This window comes from Ambystoma mexicanum, chromosome 13 (genome assembly GCF_040938575.1).
Source record: "Ambystoma mexicanum isolate Mex_15411 chromosome 13, UKY_AmexF1_1, whole genome shotgun sequence".
NCBI lineage: Eukaryota > Metazoa > Chordata > Amphibia > Caudata > Ambystomatidae > Ambystoma > Ambystoma mexicanum.
The window spans coordinates 30246929-30266548 of NC_090938.1; the positions used below are offsets into that span (position 1 = coordinate 30246929).

Sequence of the window (19620 nt, forward strand, 5' to 3'; positions counted from 1 at the left end):
TGTGGCTGTACCCACCGCCCTGGCAGAGCACAGAGTGACTGTACTCACAGCCATGACAGAGCCCTGTGTGGCTCTACCCACAGCCCTGGCAGAGCCCAGTGTGACTGTACCCACAGCCCTGACAGAGCCCAGTGTGACTGTACCCACAGCCCTTGCTGAGCCCAGTGTGACTGTACCCATAGCCGTGGCAGAGCACAGTGTGACTGTACCCACAGCCCTGAAGGAGCCCATTGTGACTGTACCCACAGCCCTGACAGAGCCCAGTGTGACTGTACCCACAGCCCTTGCAGAGCCCAGTGTGACTGTACCCATAACTGTGGCAGAGCACAGTGTGACTGCACCCATAGCCCTGACAGAGCACAGTGTGACTGTACCCACAGCCTGGAAGAGCAGAGTGTGAATGTACCCACAGCCCTGGCAGAGCCCAGTGTGACTGTACCCATAGCCCTGGAAGAGCACAGTGTGACCGTTCCCATAGCCCTGGCAGAGCACAGTGTGACTGTACCCATAGCCCTGGCAGAGCACAGCGTGACTGTACCCATAGCCCTGACAGAACAAAGTGTGACTGTACCCACAGCCCTGGTAGAGCCCGGTGTGACTGTACCCATAGCCCTGGAACGGCAGAGTGTGACTGTAACCATAGCCTTAGAAGAGCACAGTGTGGCTGTACCTATAGCCCTCGCAGAGCCCAGTGTGACTGTACCCATAGCCTTGGCAGAGCACAGTGTGACTGTACCCAAAGCCCCGGCAGAGCCCAGTGTGAATGTACCAATAACCCTGGCAGATCGGTGTGACTGTACCCACACCCCTGGAAGAGCATAGTGTGACTTTACCCATAGCCCTGACAGAGCACAGTGTGACTGAACCCATAGCCCCGACAGAGCACAGCGTGACTGTACCCATAGCCCTGGAAGAGCACAGTGTGACTGAACCCATAGCCCAGACAGAGCACAGCGTGACTGTACCCATAGCCCTGGAAGAGCACAGCGTGACTGTACCCAAAGCCCCGGCAGAGCCCAGTGTGACTGTACCCACAGCCCTGGCAGAGCACAGTGTGACTGTACCCATAGCCCTGGCAGAGCCCAGTGTGATTGTACCCATAGCCCTGGAAGAGCAGAGTGTAACTGTACCCATAGCCCTGGAAGAGCCGAGTGTGACTGTACCCACAGCCCTGGCAGAGCACAGTGTGACTGTACCCATAGCCCTGGCAGAGCACAGTGTGACTGTACCCATAGCCCTGGAAGAGCCAAGTGTGACTCTACCCATAGCCCTGGAAGAGCCGAGTGTGACTCTACCCATAGCCCTGTCAGAGCCCAGTGCGACTGTACCCATAGCCCTGGCAGAGCACAGTGTGACTGTTCCCATAGCCCTGGAAGAGCACAGTGTGACTGTACCCACAGCCCTGGAAGACCCCAGTGTGACTGTACCCATAGCCCTGGCAGAGCCCAGTGTGACTGTCCCCATAGCCCTGGCAGAGCACGGTGTGACTGTACCCATAGCCCTGGAAGAGCAGAGTGTGACTGTACTCATAGCCTGGTAGAGCCCAGTGTGACTGTACCCATAACCCTGGAAGAGCAGAATGTGACTGTACCCACAGCCCTGGCAGAGCCCTGTGTGGCTGTACCCACCGCCCTGGCAGCAGAGCACAGAGTGACTGTACTCACAGCCATGACAGAGCCCTGTGTGGCTGTACCCACCGCCCTGGCAGAGCACAGAGTGACTGTACTCACAGCCATGACAGAGCCCTGTGTGGCTGTACCCACAGCCCTGGCAGAGCCCAGTGTGACTGTACCCACAGCCCTGACAGAGCCCAGTGTGACTGTACCCACAGCCCTTGCTGAGCCCAGTGTGACTGTACCCATAGCCGTGGCAGAGCACAGTGTGACTGTACCCACAGCCCTGAAGGAGCCCATTGTGACTGTACCCACAGCCCTGACAGAGCCCAGTGTGACTGTACCCACAGCCCTTGCAGAGCCCAGTGTGACTGTACCCATAACTGTGGCAGAGCACAGTGTGACTGCACCCATAGTCCTGACAGAGCACAGTGTGACTGTACCCACAGCCTGGAAGAGCAGAGTGTGAATGTACCCACAGCCCTGGCAGAGCCCAGTGTGACTGTACCCATAGCCCTGGAAGAGCACAGTGTGACCGTTCCCATAGCCCTGGCAGAGCACAGTGTGACTGTACCCATAGCCCTGGCAGAGCACAGCGTGACTGTACCCATAGCCCTGACAGAACAAAGTGTGACTGTACCCACAGCCCTGGTAGAGCCCGGTGTGACTGTACCCATAGCCCTGGAACGGCAGAGTGTGACTGTAACCATAGCCTTAGAAGAGCACAGTGTGGCTGTACCTATAGCCCTCGCAGAGCCCAGTGTGACTGTACCCATAGCCTTGGCAGAGCACAGTGTGACTGTACCCAAAGCCCCGGCAGAGCCCAGTGTGAATGTACCAATAACCCTGGCAGATCGGTGTGACTGTACCCACACCCCTGGAAGAGCATAGTGTGACTTTACCCATAGCCCTGACAGAGCACAGTGTGACTGAACCCATAGCCCCGACAGAGCACAGCGTGACTGTACCCATAGCCCTGGAAGAGCACAGTGTGACTGAACCCATAGCCCAGACAGAGCACAGCGTGACTGTACCCATAGCCCTGGAAGAGCACAGCGTGACTGTACCCAAAGCCCCGGCAGAGCCCAGTGTGACTGTACCCACAGCCCTGGCAGAGCACAGTGTGACTGTACCCATAGCCCTGGCAGAGCCCAGTGTGATTGTACCCATAGCCCTGGAAGAGCAGAGTGTAACTGTACCCATAGCCCTGGAAGAGCCGAGTGTGACTGTACCCACAGCCCTGGCAGAGCACAGTGTGACTGTACCCATAGCCCTGGCAGAGCACAGTGTGACTGTACCCATAGCCCTGGAAGAGCCAAGTGTGACTCTACCCATAGCCCTGGAAGAGCCGAGTGTGACTCTACCCATAGCCCTGTCAGAGCCCAGTGCGACTGTACCCATAGCCCTGGCAGAGCACAGTGTGACTGTTCCCATAGCCCTGGAAGAGCACAGTGTGACTGTACCCACAGCCCTGGAAGACCCCAGTGTGACTGTACCCATAGCCCTGGCAGAGCCCAGTGTGACTGTCCCCATAGCCCTGGCAGAGCACGGTGTGACTGTACCCATAGCCCTGGAAGAGCAGAGTGTGACTGTACTCATAGCCTGGTAGAGCCCAGTGTGACTGTACCCATAACCCTGGAAGAGCAGAATGTGACTGTACCCATAGCCCTGGCAGAGCACAGTGTGACTTTTCCCATAGCCCTGGCAGAGCACAGCATGACTGTACCCATAGCGCTGGAGGAGCACAGTGTGACTGTACCCATAGCCCTGGCAGAGCACAGTGTGACTGTACCCACAGCCCCGGCAGAGCCCAGTGTGATTGTACCCACAGCCCTGGAAGAGCACAGTGTGACTGTACCCACAGCCCCGGCAGAGCACAGAGTAACTGTACCCACAGCCCTGGCAGAGCCCAGCGTGACTGTTCCCATAGCCCTGACAGAGCACAGCGTGACTGTACCCATAGCCCTGGCAGAGTCCAGCATGACTGTACCCATAGCCCTGGAAGAGCACAGTGTGACTGTACCCACAGCCCTGGCAGAGCCCGGTGTGACTGTACCCATAGCCCTGGAACGGCAGAGTGTGACTGTAACCATAGCCTTAGAAGAGCACAGTGTGGCTGTACCCATAGCCCTCGCAGAGCCCAGTGTGACTGTACCCATAGCCTTGGCAGAGCACAGTGTGACTGTACCCAAAGCCCCGGCAGAGCCCAGTGTGAATGTACCAATAACCCTGGCAGATCGGTGTGACTGTACCCACACCCCTGGAAGAGCATAGTGTGACTTTACCCATAGCCCTGACAGAGCACAGTGTGACTGAACCCATAGCCCCGACAGAGCACAGCGTGACTGTACCCATAGCCCTGGAAGAGCACAGCGTGACTGTACCCACAGCCCGGGAAGAGCACAGTGTGACTGTACTCATAGCCCTGACAGAGCACAGTGTGACTGTACCCATAGCCCTGGGAGAGCAGATTGTGACTGTACCCACAGCCCTGGCAGAGTGCAGTATGACTGTACCCATAGCCCTGACAGAGCACAATGTGACTGTACCCACAGCCCTGACAGAGCCCAGTGTGACTGTACCCACAGCCCTTTCAGAGCCCAGTGTGACTGTACCCACAGCCCTGACAGAGCCCAGTGTGACTGTACCCACAGCCCTTGTAGAGCCCAGTGTGACTGTACCCATAGCCGTGGCAGAGCACAGCGTGACTGCACCCATAGCTCTTTGTTGGGTGGAGTTCTCTGCCAGAGTTTCTTTCTTGGATGGAGCTTTGTGCCAGTGTCTCTTTGGTGAGAGCAACATTATGCCCATAGTTGTTTTTGGGTTATTCTTTGTGCCAGTGTCTCGTTGTTCGGTAAAGCTCTGTACCACTATCTCTTTGTTTGGTGGAGCTCTGTGCCATAGTTCCTTACTTCTGTGGAGCTGTGTGCCATGGTTTCTTTGTTGGATGGAATTGTGTGCCAATAGCTCTTTGATGGGTGGAGTTCTGTGCCAGAGTTTCTTGCTTTGATGGAGCTTTGTGCCAATGTATTTCTTGGTTTGTATAACTTTATGTCTATAGTAGTTTGTTGGGATAAGCTTTGCACCACTGTCACTTTGTTGGACAACGCTTTGTTTTACTATGTCTTTGTTGGGTGGAGGTCTGTGCCAGGGTTTCTTTGTTGGGTGGATCTTTGTACCAGTAGCTCTTTCTTGGTTGGAGCTTTGTGCCAGTATCTCTGAGTTGGGTGGAGCTTTGTGCCAGTATCTCTGAGTTGGGTGGAGCTTTGTACCAGTATCTCTGAGTTGGGTGGAGCTTTGTGCCGGTATCTCTGATTTGGGTGTAGCTTTGTGCCAGTATCTCTGAGTTGGGTGGAGCTTTGTACCAGTATCTCTGAGTTGGGTGGAGCTTTGTGCCAGTATCTCTGAGTTGGGTGGAGGTTTGTGCCAGTATCTCTGAGTTGGGTGGAGCTTTGTACCGGTATCTCTGAGTTGGGTGGAGCTTTGTGCTGGTATCTCTGAGTTGGGTGGAGCTTTGTGCCAATATCTCTGAGTTGGGTGGAGCTTTGTGCCGTATCCCTACGTTGGATGGAGCTTTGTACCGGTATCTCTGAGTTGGGTGTAGCTTTGTGCCAGTATCTCTGAGTTGGGTGGAGCTTTGTACCAGTATCTCTGAGTTGGGTGGAGCTTTGTGCCGGTATCTCTGAGTTGGATGGAGCTTTGTACCGGTATCTCTGAGTTGGGTGGAGCTTTGTACCGGTATTTCTGAGGAGTTAGGTAGAACTTTGTGCCAATATCTCTGAGTTGGGTAGAGCTTTGTGCCAGTATCTCTGTGTTGGGTCGAGCTTTGTGCCGGTATTTCTGAATTGGGTGGAGCTTTGTGCCGGTATCTCTGAGTTAGGTAGCACTTTTTGCCAGTATCTCTGAGTTGGGTGGAGCTGTGTGCCAGTATCTGTGAGTTGGGTGGAGTTTGTGCCAGTATCCCTGCGTTGGGTGGAGCTGTGTGCCAGTATCCCTGAGTTGGATGGAGCTTTGTACCGGTATCTCTGAGTTGGGTGGAGCTTTGTACCAGTATTTCTGAGTTGGGTGGAGCTTTGTGCCGGTATCTCTGAGTTAGGTAGAACTTTGTGCCAATTTCTCTGAGTTGGGTGGGGCTTTGTGCAGGTATCTCTGAGTTAGGTAGAGCTTTGTACCAGTATCTCTGAGTTGCGTGGAGCTTTGTACCAGTAGCTCTTTCTTGGTTGGAGCTTTGTGCCAGTATCTCTGAGTTGGATGGAGCTTTGTACCGATATCTCTGAGTTGGGTGGAGTTGTGTGCCAGTATCTCTGAGTTGGGTGGAGCTGTGTGCCACTATCCCTGAGTTGGATGGAGCTTTGTACCGGTATCTCTGAGTTGGGTGGAGGTGGGTGCCAGTATCTCTGAGTTGGGTGGAGCGTTGTACCGGTATCTCATAGTTGGGTGGAGCTTTGTGCCAGTATCCCTGAGTTGGGTGGAGCTTAATGCCAGTGTTTCTGAGTTGTATGGATCTTCGCACCGGTATCTCTGAGTTGGGTGGAGCTTTGTGCCAGTATCTCTGAATTGGGTGGAGCTTTGTGGCCATGGGTCATTGTCCGATGAGGATGTTGCACAAACTTACTGTCGAACCCCAGGGTGTGTGTACTTTCGTGCCTAAGCCATGATTTTTGTTGATGTAGCTTGGTGCCAACAAGCCTTTTTTGAGTGTAGATTTGTGCCAATATTTTTTTTATTTTTTCCTCTAGGGTTGGCGCTGATTTCCAGGATGGCTGCCTTGCTCTTCTGCCTTCTTGCCTGCATTGCTGCGATGGTCGATGCCAACGGGTACGAGTATGATTCTGCTGGCATGCCGCTCATGGCTGCCCGCTGGGCGGGTGAGCCTACCATTTTCTCCTTCCGAGGTAGGGGTTATGCCAGCCCAAGGGGCTTGGCTGGTGCTGAAAGCTGCCCCATACACTGCGACTGCCCCTTCCAGTGGCCTGGGGCTGTGTACTGTGACCATGGTGCCCTTAACACAACGCCAACTGCCCTCCCGCCCCTCACTCGCTTCCTCTACCTCCAGGGCAACCGTTTGAAGGGGTTGAGGCGGGCAGACTTTGCCAATGTCACCCAGCTTCTGTGGCTAGTGCTGGATCGTAACCAGATCACCAACGAGCTGCTTGAGGCGGGAGTCCTGGCTAGCCTCACCGGGTTGCAGAAGCTTCTGATGAACCGGAACAACCTTACTAGTATCCCAGGACCTTTGCCGGCGGGTCTCAACCAACTGCGGTTGGCCTACAACCAGATCTCTGAGGTGCCCACTGATTCCCTGCGAGGTCTGGTCAACCTGACCCTCCTTCTCTTACAGGGGAACCTGCTGAAGACACTTGGAGAGGGAGCCATGAACGGTAAGAGGGGAAGGAGCGGAGGCCATGGCAGGGTATCGTGGGAAAGTGCGGGGCCCATTAAGGGTGTATGGGGAAGAATCAGGGGCCATGAGTGGTGATGGGGGAGGGGAAAGGGGTCATGGAGAGTATAGAGTGTAAGAGGTGAGGTTCACCCTTCCACAGTTCACTTATCACCCTGAGTGGAAAGTGGTCCTTTCACAGCTGGCACCACTTCTCGTAGGTGTAGAGTGGCCCTTCGACAAATCACACCTAGAAAAGTGTCAGGTTGAAGGGCCAATCTACACCTAGCAGAAGAGGTGTTAGATGAATTAAGGTCCCTCTCCACCTAGCAGAAGAGGTGTCAGATAAATTAAGGTCCCTCTATACCAAGCAGAAAAGGTGTCAGGGTATTATGGTCCCTCTACACCTAGCAGAGGAGGTGTCAGATTAATTACGGTCCCTCTACACCTAGAACAAGAAGTGTCAGATGCATGAAGGTCCCTCTACACCTAAAAGAAGAGGTGACAGATGAATTAAGGTCCTTCTACACCTATGAGAAGAGGTGTCAGAGGCATTAAGGTCCCTCTACATCTAGAAGAAGAGGTGTCAGATGGATTAAGGTCCCTCTACACCTAGAAGAAGAGGTGTCAAGTGCATTAAGATCCCTCTACGACTAGAAGAAGAGATGTTGGATAAATTACGGTCCCTCTACACCTAGAATAAGTGGTGTCAGATGTATTAAGATCCCTCTACACCTAGAAGAAGAGGTGTCAGATGAATTTAGTTCCCTTTACACCTAGAAGAAGAGGTGTTGGATGAGTTATGGTCCCTCTACACATAGAACAAGAGGTTTCAGATGTATTGAGATCCCTGTACACCTAGAAGAAGAGCTGTCGGATGTATTAAGATCCTTCTATAACTAGAAGAAGAGGTGTCAGATGTATTAAGGTCCCTCTACACCTAGAAGAGGAGGTGTCAGATTACTTAAGGTCCCTGTACCCCTGGAAGAAGAGGTGTCAGATGAATTAAGGTCACTCTACGCCTAGAAGAAGAGCTGTCAGATGAATTAAGGTCCCTCTACACCTAGAAGAGGTGTCAGATGTATTAAGGCTTCTCTAAACCTAGAGGAAGAGGTGTCAGATGAATTACGGTCCCTCTACACCTAGAAGAAGAGTTGTCAGATGTATTAAGATCCATTTACACATAGAAGAAGAGGTGTCAGATGAAGTAAAGTCCCTCTACATCTTGAAGAAGAGGTATCAGATTACTTAAGGTCCCTGTACCCCTGGAAGAAGAGGTGTCAGATGATTTAAGGTCCCTCTACACCTAAAAGAAGAGGTGTCAGATGAATTAAGGTCCTGCTACACCTAGAAGAGGTGTCAGATGTATTAAAGCCCCTCTACACTTAGAAGAAGAGTTGTCAGATGTATTAAGATCCATTTAAACATAGAAGAAGAGGTGTTGGATGAAGTAAGGTCCCTGTACACCTAGAAGAAGAGGTGTCAGATTACTTAAGGTCCCTGTACCCCTGGAAGATGAGGTGTCATATGAATTAAGGTCCTTCTACACCTAGAAGAAGAGCTGTCAGGTGAATTAAGGTCCCTCTACACCTAGAAGAGGTGTCAAATTAATTATTGTCCCTCTACACCTAGAAGAAGAGGGGTCAGATGTATTAAGATCCCTTTACACATAGAAGAAGAGGTATCGGATGAAGTAAGGTCCCTCTACACCTAGAAGAAAAGGTGTCAAATGAATGAAGGTCCTTCTACACCTAGAAGAAGAAGTGTCAGATGAATTAAGGTCCCTCTATTCCTAGTGGAAGAGGTGTCAGATCTATTAAGGTCCCTCTACACCTACAAGAAGAGGTGTCAGATTACGTAAGGTCCCTTTACCACTGGAAGAAGAGGTGTCAGATGAAGTAAGGTCCCTCTACACCTAGAAGAGGTGTCAGATGTATTAAGGCCCTTCTATACCTAGAAGAAGAGGTGTCAGATGAATTACGGTCCTTCTACACCTAGAAGAAGAGGTGTCAGATGTATTAAAATCCCTTTACACATAGAAGAAGAGGTGTCGGGTGAAGTAAGGTCCCTCTACACATAGAAGAAGAGGTGTCAGATGAATTAATGTCCCTCTACACCTAGAAGAAAAGGTGTCAGATGAATTAAGGTCCCTCTAGACCTAGAGGAAGAGGTGTCAGATGAATTAATGTCCCTCTACACCTAGAAGAAAAGGTGTCAGATGCATTAAGGTCCCTCTACACCTAGAAGAAGAAGTTTCAGATGAATTAAGGTCCCTCTATTCCTAGAGGAAGAGGTGTCAGATCTATTAAGGTCCCTCTACACCTACAAGAAGAGGTGTCAGATTACGTAAGGTCCCTTTACCACTGGAAGAAGAGGTGTCAGATGAAGTAAGGTCCCTCTACACCTAGAAGAGGTGTCAGATGTATTAAGGCCCTTCTATACCTAGAAGAAGAGGTGTCAGATGAATTACGGTCCTTCTACACCTAGAAGAAGAGGTGTCAGATGTATTAAAATCCCTTTACACATAGAAGAAGAGGTGTCGGGTGAAGTAAGGTCCCTCTACACATAGAAGAAGAGGTGTCAGATGAATTAATGTCCCTCTACACCTAGAAGAAAAGGTGTCAGATGAATTAAGGTCCCTCTAGACCTAGAGGAAGAGGTGTCAGATGAATTAATGTCCCTCTACACCTAGAAGAAAAGGTGTCAGATGCATTAAGGTCCCTCTACACCTATGAGAAGAGGTGTCATAGACGTTAAGGTCCCTCTACATCTAGAAGAAGATTTGTCAGATGGATTAAGGTCCCTCTACACCTAGAAGAAGAGGGGTCAGGTGCATTAAGATCCCTCTACAACTAGATGAAGAGATGTTGGATGAATTACAGTCCCTCTACACCTAGAAGAAGTGGTGTCAGATGAATTTAGTTCCCTTTACACCTAGAAGAAGAGGTGTTGGGTGAGTTACCGTCCCTCTACACATAGAAGAAGAGGTTTCAGATGTATTGAGATCCCTCTACACCTAGAAGAAGAGCTGTCGGATGTATTAAGGTCCCTGTACCCCTGGAAGAAGAGGTGTCCGATGAATTAAGGTCCCTCTATGCCTAGAAGAAGAGCTGTCAGATGAATTAAGGTCCCTCTACACCTAGAAGAGGTGTCAGATGTATTAAAGCTTCTCTAAACCTAGAGGAAGAGGTGTCAGATTAATTAGTTCCCTCTATACTTAGAAGAAGAGTTGTCAGATGTATTAAGATCCATTTACACATAGAAGAAGAGGTGTTGGATGAAGTAAGGTCCCTCTACACCTAGAAGAAGAGGTGTCAGATTACTTAAGGTCCCTGTACCCCTGGAAGAAGAGGTGTCAGATGAATTAAGGTCCCTCTACACTTAGAAGAAGAGGTGTCAGATGTATTAAGGCCCCTCTACACCTAGAAGAAGAGGTGTCAGATGTATTAAAATCCCTTTACACATAGAAGAAGAGGTGTCGGATGAAGTAAGGTCCATCTACACCTAGAAGAAGAGGTGTCAAGATTACTTAAGGTCCCTGTACCCCTGGAAGATGAGGTGTCATATGAATTAAGGTCCTTCTACACCTAGAAGAAGAGCTGTAAGGTGAATTAAGGTCCCTCTACACCTAGAAGAGGTGTCAAATTAATTATTGTCCCTCTACACCTAGAAGAAGAGGGGTCTGATGTATTAAGATCCCTTTACACATAGAAGAAGAGGTATCGGATGAAGTAAGGTACCTCTACACCTATAAGAAGAGGTGTCAGATGTATTAAGATCCCTCTACACCTGGAAGAAAAGGTGTCAAATGAATGAAGGTCCTTCTACACCTAGAAGAAGAGGTGTCAGATGAATTAAGGTCCCTCTATTCCTAGAGGAAGAGGTGTCAGATCTATTAAGGTCCCTCTACACCTACAATACACCTACAAGAAGAGGTGTCAGATTACGTAAGGTCCCTTTACCACTGGAAGAAGAGGTGTCAGATGAAGTAAGGTCCCTCTACACCTAGAAGAGGTGTCAGATGGATTAAGGCCCTTCTATACCTAGAAGAAGAGGTGTCAGATGAATTACGGTCCTTCTACACCTAGAAGAAGAGGTGTCAGATGTATTAAGATCCCTCTACACCTAGAAGAAAAGGTGTCAAATGAATGAAGGTCCTTCTACACCTAGAAGAAGAGGTGTCGGATGAAGTAAGGTCCCTCTAAACCTATAAGAAGAGGTGTCAGATGTATTAAGATCCCTCTACACCTAGAAGAAAAGGTGTCAAATGAATGAAGGTCCTTCTACACCTAGAAGAAGAGGTGTTAGATGAATTAAGGTCCCTCTATTCCTAGAGGAAGAGGTGTCAGATCTATTAAGGTCCCTCTACACCTACAAGAAGAGGTGTCAGATTATGTAAGGTACCTTTACCACTGGAAGAAGAGGTGTCAGATGAAGTAAGGTCCCTCTACACCTAGAAGAGGTGTCAGATGTATTAAGGCCCTTCTATACCTAGAAGAAGAGGTGTCAGATGAATTACAGTCCTTTTACACCTAGACGAAGAGGTGTCAGATGTATTAAAATCCCTTTACACATAGAAGAAGAGGTGTTGGATGAAGTAAGGTCCCTCTAAACCTATAAGAAGAGGTGTCAGATGTATTAAGATCCCTCTAAACCAAGATGAAGAGGTGTCGAATGAATGAAGGTCCTCTACACCTAGAAGAAGGGGTGTCAGACGTATTAAGATCCATTTACACATAGAAGAAGATGTGTCAAATGAATTAAGGTCCCTCTAGACCTAGAGGAAGAGGTGTCAGATGAATTAATGTCCCTCTACACCTAGAAGAAAAGGTGTCAGATGCATTAAGGTCCCTCTACACCTATGAGAAGAGGTGTCAGAGACGTTAAGGTCCCTCTACATCTAGAAGAAGATTTGTCAGATGGATTAAGGTCCCTCTACACCTAGAAGAAGAGGGGTCAGGTGCATTAAGATCCCTCTACAACTAGATGAAGAGATGTTGGATGAATTACAGTCCCTCTACACCTAGATGAAGTGGTGTCAGATGTATTAAGATCCCTCTACACCTAGAAGAAGAGGTGTCAGATGAATTTAGTTCCCTTTACACCTAGAAGAAGAGGTGTTGGGTGAGTTACCGTCCCTCTACACATAGAATAAGAGGTTTCAGATGTATTGAGATCCATCTACACCTAGAAGAAGAGCTGTCGGATGTATTAAGGTCCCTGTACCCCTGGAAGAAGAGTTGTCCGATGAATTAAGGTCCCTCTATGCCTAGGAGAAGAGCTGTCAGATGAATTAAGGTCCCTCTACACCTAGAAGAGGTGTCAGATGTATTAAAGCTTCTCTAAACCTAGAGGAAGAGGTGTCAGATTAATTAGTTCCCTCTATACTTAGAAGAAGAGTTGTCAGATGTATTAAGATCCATTTACACATAGAAGAAGAGGTGTTGGATGAAGTAAGGTCCCTCTACACCTAGAAGAAGAGGTGTCAGATTACTTAAGGTCCCTGTACCCCTGGAAGAAGAGGTGTCAGATGAATTAAGGTCCCTCTACACTTAGAAGAAGAGGTGTCAGATGAATTAAGGTCCTGCTACACCTAGAAGAGGTGTCAGATGTATTAAGGCCCCTCTACACCTAGAAGAAGAGGTGTCAGATGAATTACGGTCGTTCGACACCTAGAAGAAGAGGTGTCAGATGTATTAAAATCCCTTTACACATTGAAGAAGAGGTGTCGGATGAAGTAAGGTCCCTCTACACCTATAAGAAGAGGTGTCAGATGTATTAAGATCCCTCTACACCTAGAAGAAGAGGTGTCAGATGAATTAAGGTCCCTCTACACCTAGAGGAAGAGGTGTCAGATTAATTAATGTCCCTCTACACCTAGAAGAAAAGGTGTCAGATGCATTAAGGTCCCTCTAAACCTATGAGAAGAGGTGTCAGAGACGTTAAGGTCCCTCTACATCTAGAAGAAGAGGTGTCAGATGTATTAAGATCCCTCTACACCTAGAAGAAGAGGTGTCAGATGAATTAAGGTCCCTCTACACCTAGAGGAAGAGGTGTCAGATTAATTAATGTCCCTCTACACCTAGAAGAAGAGGGGTCAGGTGCATTAAGATCCCTCTACAACTAGATGAAGAGATGTTGGATGAATTACAGTCCCTCTACACCTAGAAGAAGTGGTGTCAGATGTATTAAGATCCCTCTACACCTAGAAGAAGAGGTGTCAGATGAATTTAGTTACCTTTACACCTAGAAGAAGAGGTGTTGGATGAGTTACCGTCCCTCTACACATAGAAGAAGAGGTTTCAGATGTATTGAGATCCCTCTACACCTAGAAGAAGAGCTGTCGGATGTATTAAGGTCCCTCTACACCTAGAAGAAGAGGTGTCGGATTTAATTAAGGTCCCTGTACCCCGAGAAGAAGAGGTGTCAGATGAATTAAGGTCCCTCTATGCCTAGAAGAAGAGCTGTCAGATGAATTAAGGTCCCTCTACACCTAGAAGAGGTGTCAGATGTGTTAAAGCTTCTCTAAACCTAGAGGAAGAGGTGTCAGATGAATTAGTTCCCTCTATACTTAGAATAAGAGTTGTCAGATGTATTAAGATCCATTTACACATAGAAGAAGAGGTGTTGGATGAAGTAAGGTCCCTCTACACCTAGAAGAAGAGGTGTCAGATTACTTAAGGTCCCTGTACCCCTGGAAGAAGAGGTGTCAGATGAATTAAGGTCCCTTTACACTTAGAAGAAGAGGTGTCAGATGAATTAAGGTCCTGCTACACCTAGAAGAAAAGGTGTCAGATGCATTAAGGTCCCTCTACACCTATGAGAAGAGGTGTCAGAGACGTTAAGGTCCCTCTACATCTAGAAGAAGATTTGTCAGATGGATTAAGGTCCCTCTACACCTAGAAGAAGAGGGGTCAGGTGCATTAAGATCCCTCTACAACTAGATGAAGAGATGTTGGATGAATTACAGTCCCTCTACACCTAGAAGAAGTGGTGTCAGATGTATTAAGATCCCTCTACACCTAGAAGAAGAGGTGTCAGATGAATTTAGTTCCCTTTACACCTAGAAGAAGAGGTGTTGGGTGAGTTACCGTACCTCTACACATAGAAGAAGAGGTTTCAGATGTATTGAGATCCATCTACACCTAGAAGAAGAGCTGTCGGATGTATTAAGGTCCCTGTACCCCTGGAAGAAGAGTTGTCCGATGAATTAAGGTCCCTCTATGCCTAGGAGAAGAGCTGTCAGATGAATTAAGGTCCCTCTACACGTAGAAGAGGTGTCAGATGTATTAAAGCTTCTCTAAACCTAGAGGAAGAGGTGTCAGATTAATTAGTTCCCTCTATACTTAGAAGAAGAGTTGTCAGATGTATTAAGATCCATTTACACATAGAAGAAGAGGTGTTGGATGAAGTAAGGTCCCTCTACACCTAGAAGAAGAGGTGTCAGATTACTTAAGGTCCCTGTACCCCTGGAAGAAGAGGTGTCAGATGAATTAAGGTCCCTCTACACTTAGAAGAAGAGGTGTCAGATGAATTAAGGTCCTGCTACACCTAGAAGAGGTGTCAGATGTATTAAGGCCCCTCTACACCTAGAAGAAGAGGTGTCAGATGTATTAAAATCCCTTTACACATAGAAGAAGAGGTGTCGGATGAAGTAAGGTCCATCTACACCTATAAGAAGAGGTTTCAGATGTATTAAGGCCCCTCTATACCTAGAAGAAGAGGTGTCAGATGAATTACGGTCGTTCGACACCTAGAAGAAGAGGTGTGAGATGTATTAAAATCCCTTTACACATTGAAGAAGAGGTGTCGAATGAAGTAAGGTCCCTCTAAACCTATAAGAAGAGGTGTCAGATGTATTAAGATCCCTCTAAACCTAGATGAAGAGGTGTCGAATGAATGAAGGTCCTCTACACCTAGAAGAAGAGGTGTCAGACGTATTAAGATCCCTTTACACATAGAGGAAGAGGTGTTGGATGAAGTAAGGTCCCTCTACACCTATAAGAAGAGGTTTCAGATGTATTAAGGCCCTTCTATACCTAGAAGAAGAGGTGTCAGATGAATTACGGTTGTTCTACACCTAGAAGAAGAGGTGTCAGATGTATTAAAATCCCTTTACACATTGAAGAAGAGGTGTCGGATGAAGTAAGGTCCCTCTAAACCTATAAGAAGAGGTGTCAGATGTATTAAGATCCCTCTAAACCTAGATGAAGAGGTGTCGAATGAATGAAGGTCCTCTACACCTAGAAGAAGAGGTGTCAGACGTATTAAGATCCCTTTACACATAGAAGAAGAGGTGTCGGATGAAGTAAGGTCCCTCTACACCTATAAGAGGAGGTGTCAGATGTATTAAGATCCCTCTACACCTAGAAGAAGAGGTTTCAGATGAATTAAGGTCCCTCTACACCTAGAGGAAGAGGTGTCAGATTAATTAATGTCCCTCTACACCTAGAAGAAAAGGTGTCAGATGCATTAAGGTCCCTCTAAACCTATGAGAAGAGGTGTCAGAGACGTTAAGGTCCCTCTACATCTAGAAGAAGAGGTGTCAGATGTATTAAGATCCCTCTACACCTAGAAGAAGAGGTGTCAGATGAATTAAGGTCCCTCTACACCTAGAGGAAGAGGTGTCAGATTAATTAATGTCCCTCTACACCTAGAAGAAGAGGGGTCAGGTGCATTAAGATCCCTCTACAACTAGATGAAGAGATGTTGGATGAATTACAGTCCCTCTACACCTAGAAGAAGTGGTGTCAGATGTATTAAGATCCCTCTACACCTAGAAGAAGAGGTGTCAGATGAATTTAGTTCCCTTTACACCTAGAGGAAGAGGTGTTGGATGAGTTACCGTCCCTCTACACATAGAAGAAGAGGTTTCAGATGTATTGAGATCCCTCTACACCTAGAAGAAGAGCTGTCGGATGTATTAAGGTCCCTCTACACCTAGAAGAAGAGGTGTCGGATTTAATTAAGGTCCCTGTACCCCGAGAAGAAGAGGTGTCAGATGAATTAAGGTCCCTCTATGCCTAGAAGAAGAGCTGTCAGATGAATTAAGGTCCCTCTACACCTAGAAGAGGTGTCAGATGTGTTAAAGCTTCTCTAAACCTAGAGGAAGAGGTGTCAGATGAATTAGTTCCCTCTATACTTAGAATAAGAGTTGTCAGATGTATTAAGATCCATTTACACATAGAAGAAGAGGTGTTGGATGAAGTAAGGTCCCTCTACACCTAGAAGAAGAGGTGTCAGATTACTTAAGGTCCCTGTACCCCTGGAAGAAGAGGTGTCAGACGAATTAAGGTCCCTTTACACTTAGAAGAAGAGGTGTCAGATGAATTAAGGTCCTGCTACACCTAGAAGAAAAGGTGTCAGATGCATTAAGGTCCCTCTACACCTATGAGAAGAGGTGTCAGAGACGTTAAGGTCCCTCTACATCTAGAAGAAGATTTGTCAGATGGATTAAGGTCCCTCTACACCTAGAAGAAGAGGGGTCAGGTGCATTAAGATCCCTCTACAACTAGATGAAGAGTTGTTGGATGAATTACAGTCCCTCTACACCTAGAAGAAGTGGTGTCAGATGTATTAAAATCCCTTTACACATAGAAGAAGAGGTGTTGGATGAAGTAAGGTCCCTCTAAACCTATAAGAAGAGGTGTCAGATGTATTAAGATCCCTCTAAACCAAGATGAAGAGGTGTCGAATGAATGAAGGTCCTCTACACCTATAATAAGGGGTGTCAGACATATTAAGATCCCTTTACACATAGAAGAAGAGGTGTCAGATGAATTAAGGTATTAAGGTCCCTCTAGACCTAGAGGAAGAGGTGTCAGATGAATTAATGTCCCTCTACACCTAGAAGAAAAGGTGTCAGATGCATTAAGGTCCCTCTACACCTATGAGAAGAGGTGTCAGAGACGTTAAGGTCCCTCTACATCTAGAAGAAGATTTGTCAGATGGATTAAGGTCCCTCTACACCGAGAAGAAGAGGGGTCAGGTGCATTAAGATCCCTCTACAACTAGATGAAGAGATGTTGGATGAATTACAGTCCCTCTACACCTAGAAGAAGTGGTGTCAGATGTATTAAGATCCCTCTACACCTAGAAGAAGAGGTGTCAGATGAATTTAGTTCCCTTTACACCTAGAAGAAGAGGTGTTGGGTGAGTTACCGTCCCTCTACGTATAGAAGAAGAGGTTTCAGATGTATTGAGATCCCTCTACACCTAGAAGAAGAGCTGTCGGATGTATTAAGGTCCCTGTACCCCTGGAAGAAGAGTTGTCCGATGAATTAAGGTCCCTCTATGCCTAGGAGAAGAGCTGTCAGATGAATTAAGGTCACTCTACACCTAGAAGAGGTGTCAGATGTGTTAAAGCTTCTCTAAACCTAGAGGAAGAGGTGTCAGATTAATTAGTTCCCTCTATACTTAGAAGAAGAGTTGTCAGATGTATTAAGATCCATTTACACATAGAAGAAGAGGTGTTGGATGAAGTAAGGTCCCTCTACACCTAGAAGAAGAGGTGTCAGATTACTTAAGGTCCCTTTACCCCTGGAAGAAGAGGTGTCAGATGAATTAAGGTCCCTCTACACTTAGAAGAAGAGGTGTCAGATGAATTAAGGTCCTGCTACACCTAGAAGAGGTGTCAGATGTATTAAGGCCCCTCTACACCTAGAAGAAGAGGTGTCAGATGTATTAAAATCCCTTTACACATTGAAGAAGAGGTGTCGGATGAAGTAAGGTCCCTCTAAACCTATAAGAAGAGGTGTCAGATGTATTAAGATCCCTCTAAACCTAGATGAAGAGGTGTCGAATGAATGAAGGTCCTCTACACCTAGAAGAAGAGGTGTCAGACGTATTAAGATCCCTTTACACATAGAAGAAGAGGTGTCGGATGAAGTAAGGTCCCTCTACACCTATAAGAAGAGGTTTCAGATGTATTAAGGCCCCTCTATACCTAGAAGAAGAGGTGTCAGATGAATTAAAATCCCTTTACACATTGAAGAAGAGGTGTCGGATGAAGTAAGGTCCCTCTAAACCTATAAGAAGAGGTGTCAGATGTATTAAGATCCCTCTAAACCTAGATGAAGAGGTGTTGAATGAATGAAGGTCCTCTACACCTAGAAGAAGAGGTGTCAGACGTATTAAGATCCCTTCACACATAGAAGAAGAGGTGTCGGATGAAGTAAGGTCCCTCTACACCTATAGGAAGAGGTGTCAGATGTATTAAGATCCCTCTACACCTAGAAGAAGAGGTGTCAGATGAATTAAGGTCCCTCTACACCCAGAGGAAGAGGTGTCAGATTAATTAATGTCCCTCTACACCTAGAAGAAAAGGTGTCAGATGCATTAAGGTCCCTCTAAACCTATGAGAAGAGGTGTCAGAGACGTTAAGGTCCCTCTACATCTAGAAGAAGAGGTGTCAGATGTATTAAGATCCCTCTACACCTAGAAGAAGAGGTGTCAAATGAATTAAGCTCCCTCTTCACCTAGAGGAAGAGGTGTCAGATTAATTAATGTCCCTCTACACCTAGAAGAAGAGGGGTCAGGTGCATTAAGATCCCTCTACAACTAGATGAAGAGATGTTGGATGAATTACAGTCCCTCTACACCTAGAAGAAGTGGTGTCAGATGTATTAAGATCCCTCTACACCTAGAAGAGGAGGTGTCAGATGAATTTAGTTCCCTTTACACCTAGAAGAAGAGGTGTTGGATGAGTTACCGTCCCTCTACACATAGAAGAAGAGGTTTCAGATGTATTGAGATCCCTCTACACCTAGAAGAAGAGCTGTCGGGTGTATTAAGGTCCCTCTACACCTAGAAGAAGAGGTGTCGGATTTAATTAAGGTCCCTGTACCCCGAGAAGAAGAGGTGTCAGATGAATTAAGGTCCCTCCATGCCTAGAAGAAGAGCTGTCAGATGAATTAAGGTCCCTCTACACCTAGAAGAGGTGTCAGATGTGTTAAAGCTTCTCTAAACCTAGAGGAAGAGGTGTCAGATGAATTAGTTCCCTCTATACTTAGAATAAGAGTTGTCAGATGTATTAAGATCCATTTACACATAGAAGAAGAGGTGTTGGATGAAGTAAGGTCCCTCTACACCTAGAAGAAGAGGTGTCAGATTACTTAAGGTCCCTGTACCCCTGGAAGAAGAGGTGTCAGATGAATTAAGGTCCCTCTACACTTAGAAGAAGAGGTGTCAGATGAATTAAGGTCCTGCTACACCTAGAAGAGATGTCAGATGTATTAAGGCCCCTCTACACCTAGAAGAAGAGGTGTCAGATGTATTAAGATCCCTTTACACATAGAAGAAGAGGTGTCGGATGAAGTAAGGTCCATCTACACCTATAAGAAGAGGTGTCAGATGTATTAAGGCCCTTCTACACCTAGAAGAAGAGGTGTCAGATGTATAAAGGCCCCTCTACACCTAGAAGAAGAGGTGTCAGATCCCTTAAGGTCCCTGTACCCCTGGAAGAAGAGGTGTCAGATGTATTAAGGCCCCTCTACACCTAGCAGAAGAGGTGTCCAATATGTTAAGGTCCCTCTACCCCAAGAAGAATCGCTGGCAGATGAATTAAGGTCCCTCTGCACCTAGAAGAGGATGTGTTGGATGAAATAAGGTCCCTCTACACTTTGAAGA

At 47.2% G+C, this 19620-nt stretch overlaps 1 protein-coding gene across 4 annotated transcripts in view; it reads left to right on the forward strand.

Moving 5' to 3' along the window:
- LOC138520780 (lumican-like) overlaps positions 1–19620 on the forward strand; it is a 127852-nt gene that overhangs the window by 87655 nt on the left and 20577 nt on the right. For all 4 annotated transcript variants that reach the window (XM_069633079.1, XM_069633076.1, XM_069633078.1 and 1 more), the window contains exon 2: positions 6353–6994. In XM_069633079.1, the coding sequence (XP_069489180.1) occupies positions 6373–6994 (622 nt within the window). In that variant the 5' untranslated portion in view covers positions 6353–6372. The remainder of the gene's footprint in view (positions 1–6352; positions 6995–19620) is intronic.